The sequence below is a fragment of the Lolium rigidum genome, chromosome 6 (assembly GCF_022539505.1).
Source record: "Lolium rigidum isolate FL_2022 chromosome 6, APGP_CSIRO_Lrig_0.1, whole genome shotgun sequence".
Lineage (NCBI taxonomy): Eukaryota > Viridiplantae > Streptophyta > Magnoliopsida > Poales > Poaceae > Lolium > Lolium rigidum.
In genome coordinates, this window is record NC_061513.1 from 7,286,047 (window position 1) to 7,295,276 (window position 9,230).

General features: G+C 39.0%; 1 protein-coding gene across 1 annotated transcript; it reads right to left on the reverse strand.

Annotated features, from left to right (window-relative positions):
• Positions 1-2,299: 2,299 nt before the first annotated feature.
• Positions 2,300-8,715, reverse strand: LOC124661226 (flowering time control protein FY-like). The gene is made up of 18 exons (XM_047199089.1): positions 8,472-8,715; positions 8,186-8,277; positions 7,977-8,045; positions 7,102-7,206; positions 6,231-6,326; positions 6,073-6,155; positions 5,911-5,982; positions 5,730-5,827; positions 5,552-5,611; positions 5,422-5,482; positions 5,259-5,346; positions 4,827-4,890; positions 4,555-4,633; positions 4,198-4,287; positions 3,881-3,969; positions 3,221-3,603; positions 2,685-2,942; positions 2,300-2,538 (listed from the first exon to the last, which is right to left on the reverse strand). Exons 1-18 carry the CDS (start codon positions 8,698-8,700, stop codon positions 2,464-2,466), a joined length of 2,091 nt encoding a protein of 696 aa, XP_047055045.1. The 5' UTR covers positions 8,701-8,715; the 3' UTR covers positions 2,300-2,463.
• Positions 8,716-9,230: the final 515 nt, after the last annotated feature.

The following is a 9,230-nucleotide window of genomic DNA, read 5'->3' on the forward strand; positions in this document are numbered from 1 at the left end:
ATATGAAAAGCGCTCAAAAATGTTTGAATATTTCAAATATAAACTTTTGAAAATATTCATAACTTTTAACTACGAATTCAAATGGAAATACATTTAATATGAAAAGTGCTTAGAAATGTTTGAAGATTTCAAATATAAACTTTTTAAAACCTTCATAACTTTTAAATACTAATTTAAATGGGAAAACTTTTAATATGAAAAGTGCTCAGAAATGTTTTAATATTTCAAATATATAAACGTGGTTCACTATTTCAGACAATTAAAATATGCAAACAATTAAAATTACTTCTATTAATTATGTAAACTTTGGAAATCCATAACTTTAATTCTATAGCTCCAAATAATATAAATAATATGTCTAAATTTATTAGAAAAATCCAAGAAATCCATTTCTAACATCTATAATGCATAAATCAGATCTGCTCCTCTCAGATATTTTGATTATGCAAGCAAACGTACCCAAAAAAAAATATGTTCCATTTTATTGATTCCTGCTAGCGCACCTAGGTAGATTCAAATCCGTCTATGTCCCAATCAAAACAGAGAACTTGCGTCAATGGTAGCGGCTCGCTTCTGCGTTATTTTCAATTATGCGGAACGTGAACCAACTTTTGTATGCACTAGAAGATTTGTAAATGGCACGTACTAGTAGACTTATAAATGGTATAGAGAAGAGACTCAAAGCTAGTATTGACGAAGTTGTATATCTTTTTTCTCTGTAGTGGATCGAGCAAGGTGCTAGTTTACTAGTAGTACGTACGTGCATATGGAAAAGGAGAGAGAAAATGTCCAACGTCAAAGATTAGAGCATGTTCCAATAGTAGCACTCGTACATGAGGGCATCAACAGAAAATATTTATCTACCAAACAAGCTTCAACAATAGCACAGTAGACATCGAGAGACATGGATAGTGTTGGCGCAATTTTTCTATTTTGATTCGCGACACGGACGGATTTTGAATCTATCTAGGCTGGCTAGGAGAAACAAATAAAATGGCACATTTTTTTTTGCTAGGTTTGCTTGCATAATCGAAATATCTGAGAGGAACATATCTGATTTATGCATTATGGATGTTAGAAATGGATTACTTTGATTTTTAATAAACTTAGACATTTTATTTATATTATTTGGAGCTATAGAATTAAAGTTATGAATTTCCAAAGTTTACATTATTAATAGAAGTAATTTTAATTGTTTTTATATTTTAATTATCTGAAATAGTGAACCAAGTTTATATATTTGAAATATGCAAACATTTATGAGCACTTTTCATATTAAAAGTTTCCCTTATTTGAATTAGTATTTAAAAGTTACGAAGGTTTTAAAAATTTTATATTTGAAATATTCAAACATTTCTAAGCACTTTTCATATTAAAAGTATTTCCATTTGAATTGTATTTAAAAGTTATGAAGGTTATAAAAGTTTTTTTTTTTGAACAAAATGAAGGTTTTAAAAGTTTATATTTGAAATATTCCAATATTCTAAGCACTTTTCATATTAAAAGTTTTTTCATTCAAATTAGTACTGTATTTAAAAGTTATGAAGGTTTAAAAAATAAATAGAAGATAGTCTAGATACATCCATATTAGAGTCAATTAATATGAACCGGAGGGAGTATTTAAAAGTTATGAAGGTTTAAAAAATAAATAGGAGATTTTTTGAAAACTGCGAGGTGCAAGTTACTTGTGCATAATTTACATTCAAAACTTGAGGACTTATCTACAAAATGAGGGCCATGCACTTTCTAGCACCGCCACATTAGCTTGGAGACTGGACCCCACATGTTAGAAATGGTGTGGGGATCAATTCACATTTAGTTGTTTTTGCAAAAGCTACGGAAAAATGTGGTAGTTTTTTGCTTCCGAAACGTAAAGTGGTTCCAAAGACATTTAGCCAGAAATGTGGTGGTTCTATGCTAACAACTCGAATAAGAATCAGTGCCACCTGAGTTCTTCAGAATGGAGAAAACTGATTAGCCCATCAATTTGACAAGTCAGTTCATACTGAACTCTGTTGCTCTATTCTTCTAGAATAGTGAAGGAGTTTTCAGAAAATATTGACTTACGAACATTCATGCAGCAGATCCACCAAGTAGGATCTCTTCCACGCTCTAGACTTAAGTAGAGCACACAAGAACGGTACAAGAGTTTCAGCATAAGAATACAAGTCCATTTCATTTCACGGTAATGTTGCAGCACGACATCAGGCAAGAAAATAGTGTCGAAGAAAAAAGGAACAAAAGCCACCGAGAGAAAAAAAATCCTAGCTAGCAAAGAACCGAGATAGATATCTCAAACTTGCCAGAATCCAACAGTTGACTTTCTCGAATATGATTTAATGGTTTTACATTGAATGCAGCCGCAAATCTACACCGGCTTTGCTCAGATAAAATTAATGGTTTACACTGAGGCAGCCCAGAAAATTTTAAGCTCTCTTTCGGCATTGTACAGTTGTAAAGATATTATTGCGGTGCTGCACCGCGAGGTGGGGGATGCTGTGGTGGCGGTGGTGGAAGGCCGACGTTGCCCATCCCAGGCTGCAATGACCAACAAAATAAATCAGCAAATATAACCCAATTATAACGCGAGAGCTAAATAATAAAGAATCTACAAGACCATATCCTGCCCTAACCAAGTCTATTCAGACATGACAGATCAACTAAAGCGCGGCAAGAAATCTTACTTGGTAAGAACCTAGACCAGGAATTGACATTTGCCCTTGTGGAGCCATTTGTCCCTGAGGCCGGTTGTACATGCCACCCATAGGGAAGTTCTGCATGCCGGAAGAACCTGGTGCACCTTGGATGTTCCCCATTCCGTTTGGGAAGCCACCCATCGGAGGCATATTGTTGGGAGGGCCAGAACCAGGATGCGTCTGATTCATGCCAATCAAGTGCTGTGGCATTTGAGGCATCATCTGGTTCGACGAACCTTGCATTGCCTGCAAAGATGAAAACAAACATGTCAGCAAATGTTAACAAAGATTCAACAGAGGAGGCAGTATAAATGTTATAGAATGTAATACTAGAGATATAACAAGGATTCATATATATTCATGTTTTATCTCGAATATGTAGCATAAGGGTGTGGCACCCTATTCCTCCAGTTTTAATAAAAGCATTGATCAACGTTGAAGAACAAACCAGACACAAGACCTAACTAAAGGTTTATTAGTAAACTATGGGAATGAAATACAGATAAGGTATTGGTGAATAGTACCATCGGGTGTGGCATGGGCGGTAGTGGCGGGTTCACTGGCGATTGCCCTGGCATCGATGGAAGCTGAGGAAGTGATGGTCGAGGTCCTTGTTGATGAGGAAGCATGTGTGCTGGTGGTTGCAGCTGAGGCATGTTTGGAGGTGGTGGCCTGAACTGATGTTGCTGCTGAGGCATCTGTTGATAGTGTTGCTGCTGCCCAGTGGATAGAAGAGATGGATGAGGACCTGGTGGCAACGGAGGCGGGCCAGGTGGAAGACCAGGAAGACCAGGTATAGATTGGGCATCTATACCAGGAATTGCACCACCAAATGGTCCGGGTGTTGGTTCAGGCATCTGGAATCCACCCGGACCATGAACAACAAAACCGGAGCGTTGGTCATTACCTGATAATAAAAAGTTAAATTTTGAATTAGCCATCTGTTGTCCAGTTAAAGAGAAGAAAACCAAACAATATATGGAGCACGAAGGCACTATCAAACAAACAGATAAAGTGAATTTATAATGTTCATCGAACTTTCTAGCTAACTTAAATCATGCAACCAGAAGGTATGCATTTACCAGCTTCTGCAAGCACATTCAAATACACATCTTGTTTCCAAGACTTGAACGAGATGTGAAATTAATCAAAAACAGAATAAGCTGAGAGCAAATCAAAGTGACCTTGAAACTGTCCACCATTGAATTTATCACGGCTGGTATCACCAGGCCTGTTTCTACACCAGAATCTCGTAGCATGATCATTGCCCCCGCTGAAAGAAAATAATAAGATATCAGCAATAATTAACACAAGGAGACATACTGAAAAGGTAGTTTGAATAGATACAGGAAAAATAACTAAATGTTACAATTGGCAAGTTTCTACATTTACAGTTATAACGTTATAGGTATATTATAAAAATAGTAACATACAAGCAGATGATCACTATGTATACACTAAGATCAGAAATTCAGAAAGTAATAGTTTGTAAATGAAGTACCTGGAAAGTAGATAGCCCACTGGATGCCAAGCAAGGTCCCAGACACTATTGTCATGTGCACCACTTATTTCTATCTGAGGGGTTTCATGGCTGCCAAACAAGGAAATATTTGTGTGAAATTGAGATATCATTTCAAACTAACAAATGTAATTAGAGATTATCTTGAGAAAAGCATGAAAATAAACAGACTTAATTAGTCATATACTTCATGGCCATCAAGGTGTAGATCTTAACACTAGAAAATCACAGCAAATGAGTTCCAAATACCAGTCTGTCCAAATTGGATTTGGATTCATGGTAACAAACTGCCAGGACAGAAAGAATTATTATGTCAATGGCTCTTTTGGTGTCTCTTACCCGACCAACCAATGAAAGATTCCTCCATCATAACTTCCACTAACAAAGTATTCTTCGTGAAACGGATGCCATGCCAAAGCTGCACAAATATTTAGTAAATAAAACACTACTCATTCATTACAACCATGTTGAACAGGAGAATTAATATTGTAATTTCATGTGTAGTGTTTAAGTGATTAGTCTGAGCGTGTAAAGCAAATTAACAACAATCTGATACATAAAATCTTAAAGGTAGGAAACATAAGATTCAAATTATGTGATGACAATCTAACCAGTTACATCCTTATTGTGCCCACGGAAGGATTCAAGCTCTTTCATGGATCTAATATCATATAACTGCAGAAAACAGATTAAAAATAACATGTGAGAAATTATCAGATATGGTGTGAATAATTTCAGCAGCTGCACCAAGTTCCTCAAGGCACATGCCATTTAGGAAGGGATTTCAGAAAGTAATCAAAGTATCACATTTAATTCAGCTGTGAGGAAAGAGTAAGAGTTCCTTCCCAGTTACACTATTAAGTAGAACTTGTTGGACATGAATGATTACTAAGCAGGCCTAACAGCTTGCTTTTTTATCATGTGGCCCCGGGTCGTGCTGAATACATCAGAAAAACTAAGGTACCAGCTTATTTTTATATAAGTACTACTTAGTTCAGAAGGAAAGCCCAAACAGAACATGGTTAAAAAGTTAAGTTATTCACCTTGATAACCTGATCCTTAGAGGCAGTCAATACCCAGTTCCCATTCTGATTCCACTTTACACACTGCACAATGTTTTTATGGCCATGGCTGCAGAAATAGCTCGTCATACGCTGACATACCACAGAACTTCAAAATTAGCAACATAATACGAACAATACTTACAATGACCGTAGCTCTCTACCACTTTTTGCATCCCAGAGTTTCACAAGATAGTCTTTACCACCTGAATAGGACAGAAACGAATGAGCTCTGGACAAATAAGCTAAGTAAACTAGCAATATTAATAACTAACCTGAGACCAATAAAGATTTTGTGGGATGCCAATCGACACTTTTAACATCCCAACCATGGCCTGGCTGAGTTTGAAGGCAACATCAAGTTAATTCACATACAAAATTAATAACACAAAGTAACTTACACACGCAAGCATCAAGCAGTACAGGCACATAAGATAAGTTTAGCAACATTACCAGTTAAAGATCTTTCTTCTTGGCATCTTGCAAAGTCCCAAACCTTCACAGTAGTGTCATCAGAACACGAACAGAACTTCAAGTCTGTTCTACAGAAGCTGTGCAAAGTATGTGCTTAAGTAGGGAAGGAACAATATCTTGTTATAGCTAAAGTAACAAAAACACATAGCACAGTAATCACCTCAAGTCACGGACTGATTCTCTGTGGGCAGTTTTATTCACTTTAACGTTATTCATGTTACTTTGCCAATACCTGCAACGGATTCAAAACATGCAATTAACAGGTCAAACAATTTGGTGTTTTTTAAGGGCCAGTTCCAGAAATGATACAGGTAAAACATACTTTATTGCACCACCATCGTCCCCTGTAACCATCCAGTTTTCATTGTGACTCCAAATCATTGATCTCACAGCTTGATCATGAGCCTATTCATCAAATTCACAAAAAATGAGTCACATTGACTAACAGACTAGTAAGTTCGCACGCATCTTATGTGGTACCTGAAGAATCATTTCAAAATTAAAAGATTGTCCATTCCATAGGGTAAATTCACCACTCTGGGATCCAGTAATAAGCCGGCGGCCTGTAGGAGTCCACTTTACACGCAAAGAACAACATGTTAGGCTCAGACAGGTGAAAAGGAAAACAGAACAAAAATAACAATGAAGTAGAAAATCCATTACAGCTTCGACTAGATCACAATAATGTGAAGAGGCTGGCATCGAGTTATCTACCAATTATTTTTTGAATATGGATTTTGAAGTGTCAGTGGATCTAGGTAACAGAGTTTAATTCATTCAGTGTTGTTAATCCTTGAATAAATATAAGTCTACCACCCAAATGATGAAGGTTAACTAAGATTCAAATACTGAAGGACTATGCACAAATTTCATATACATTAGACTTCTGAACCAAATTACTGGCTAGAGATAAAGATGACATTAGATAGAACAGAATAAGAAGCTTAATTCTAACACATTCTGACAGTATTGATGTTAATTTTTCCTTTAATGACTGGAAGCCAAGAACACTATTGAAGCTTGAAACATGCAACAAGCCAGTAACCACACTACCTGCAATCATCAATTTAACATTTCAACTGGAAAGAAAGTGCATTAATGCAAGATGTCAAGGTGTCAAAAGACCACATGTAAAGCAGGCACCAAATTAGCTACTTATATCATGACTCCTCTTATATAATTCAACATCTATCTTTCGTATTAAGCATCATAGATATTATCCCTACGTTGGAATCGTATTCAAGTTCAAACTGAAACACCATGGATTGCTGAAGCTCTCTTGGACATATAAAAGTAAGTTGCTAAAGCAGGAACATTAGGAATGCGGAGAGATGTTTATCACATAACTCACCACGACACAGTTTATGGAGCACCGGTTCTTATTGATAGATGAATGAACAAATTTGCTGGCAAAACTTGTCGAGGGGTTGTCTGGGTATGCGACAGATGGCAACATCTGCAATAAGCCAACAGTGTTACTCGGGAAACCTTGATAAGAAAATGGAAGGGATAGTCTTGTATTCATAAAACCGTAGATACAGATGATTTAGAGAAGTTGCACAGTTTACATAAAATCCATCAGAATTTTATTTTTGTAGATGGTAAATTATACAACTAGAAACAAAATAAGCACTGCCCTGCTGTAATCATATCCAAACCCTTAACCAAGTAGACCAAGTGGTAGCTAAATAACACCACTACACTTACTCCTCTGTGTCCACGGAGGGGTTAAAACAACGAACAGCTACAAAATGTTATTTTCATTGCTCTGTACATTCATCAATCGAGAGGATAGCAGTTATATCAATGCGTATTCAAGGGGGGCAACTAGGGACAAACTGCATACTGCAATACATGCCTACTCATTCAGGATTCGCTATATCTAGACACGGAGCAGTATTAAGATTGTCCTGCCTTTCATTCTACTCAACAGTAGTCGTAGTAGCCTGGCGCTGGTGTAATAACCATATATGATCGTAGCTAGCTAGACAATGGAACAGGAGGTTTATTCCAAACTAAGAGACAGGAGAAACAGAAGAATTGTTCCAGACAAATTGGCTTCAAATCTAGTTGTGCATTATGAAGATTTGTCCACATATATATCATAGATACCTTGACATTTAACGCCACCATAAAGGACTCTGTAAGTATAAAATGTGTAAAAATTGCAAGCAGTATCTTCAGATCAGCAAACTAATTATTCATCCAAAGTAGCAGGAAACGTACATCGACGACAGCAGCTGCAGTCGGCTGCAACGTGAATCTGTCCCTTGCATCCCGCTGCCACATGCGAGCCTGCGCAAAATGAACTTATGTGAGATGCCTTTTTTCATAAAACAAAGGGAGGATATGCAAAATGAATCGTATTTTTCGTGGGACATGGCTCAAAACATTGCATCGGTCTGGCTTCTAGGAAAGATAGTGTTGCATATTACCTGAGCGTATCGGACCAGTGAGCTGGTGCAGTCCACCGTCCGCCGCTGCACGGGCTTCCGCATCCTCTTCGCGCCGAAACTGTCCCCATAAGCTGAATTTGGCCGAAATCAATCAGTGGATGGATCCAGTAAAATTTGCAAACAGTTGTGAGGCCGTGCAGCGTTTAATGAAGTTTAAGGTGGTTTGTTAGAAAAATCTAGCACAGGGTGGTAAGAAGAAAACGGAGCGGTAATCTAGCTGCCCTAACCCTAACGAGTGACGACTGCAAGCGAGTGGCGTGGTTACCGTCGAACGGCTGTTGTTGTTGTTGTTGTTGCTGCTGCTGCTGATGGGGCGGCGGGGCTCCCGGGTGCGCGGCGTAGTCGGGCGGGAGGTTGGTGGAGGACGCGGCGGAGAGCTGCCGCATCGGCGGCTGCAGCGGGCCGCGGTAGAAGTCCCCGCCGCCGGGCTGCTGCGGCGGCGGGTGCTGCGGCGGAGGCGGAGGCGGCGGCTGTTGCTGCTGCTGCTGCATCATCTCCGGCGCCTCGCCGGGGCCGGGCTAGGGTTTAGGGTCCGTGCGGCGGGAAAAGGGTCGTCGAGTGGAGGCCGCCGGGAGCAGTCCGCCGATGGGGTTTGGTTGGAACGGGACGATGGGGAGCCTGGGGATTGGTGGGCTGCCTGCTGCTGCCACGAGTAGAAGCCCACTCCGCTTCTTTGGGCCGCTCGAATGTACGCAAACACGGACACGGCATTCAGGCTAGGCACACTCCCAAATAAATCCGCTCCAGTTCAGACCAATAAGCATGCGCAATGTGATTATTACCTCAAAGAAAGAAAAATCATGTGCAATGTGATTTTATATCCTAAAAAAGTGCAATGTGATTTATAAAATCACATCAAAGGTTCTTGCGGTTTGTGGCAGTCGCTCTTCATACAGTTTGTGCCGCACGCTTTTTTGGTACCTTCGATGGCTTGATCCGATTGCCACCATAAAACTATCGGTCAAGAGGGAAGTCTGCGGCAAGTCACAACAAATGTTAGGCTATAGTCTCGGATCTGTCTTTC

Bases quoted from the DNA above. Each gene is read 5' to 3' on its own strand.
- LOC124661226 (XM_047199089.1), bottom strand. From the start codon at position 8,700: ATGATGCAGCAGCAGCAGCAACAGCCGCCGCCTCCGCCTCCGCCGCAG. The intron at 5,483-5,551 runs GTTAGTTATTAA...TGTCCTATTCAG, and splicing joins AAAATCTTTATTGGTCTCAG to GTGGTAAAGACTATCTTGTG. The intron at 4,288-4,554 runs GTAAGAGACACC...CTTGTTTGGCAG, and splicing joins ATCTTTCATTGGTTGGTCGG to CCATGAAACCCCTCAGATAG.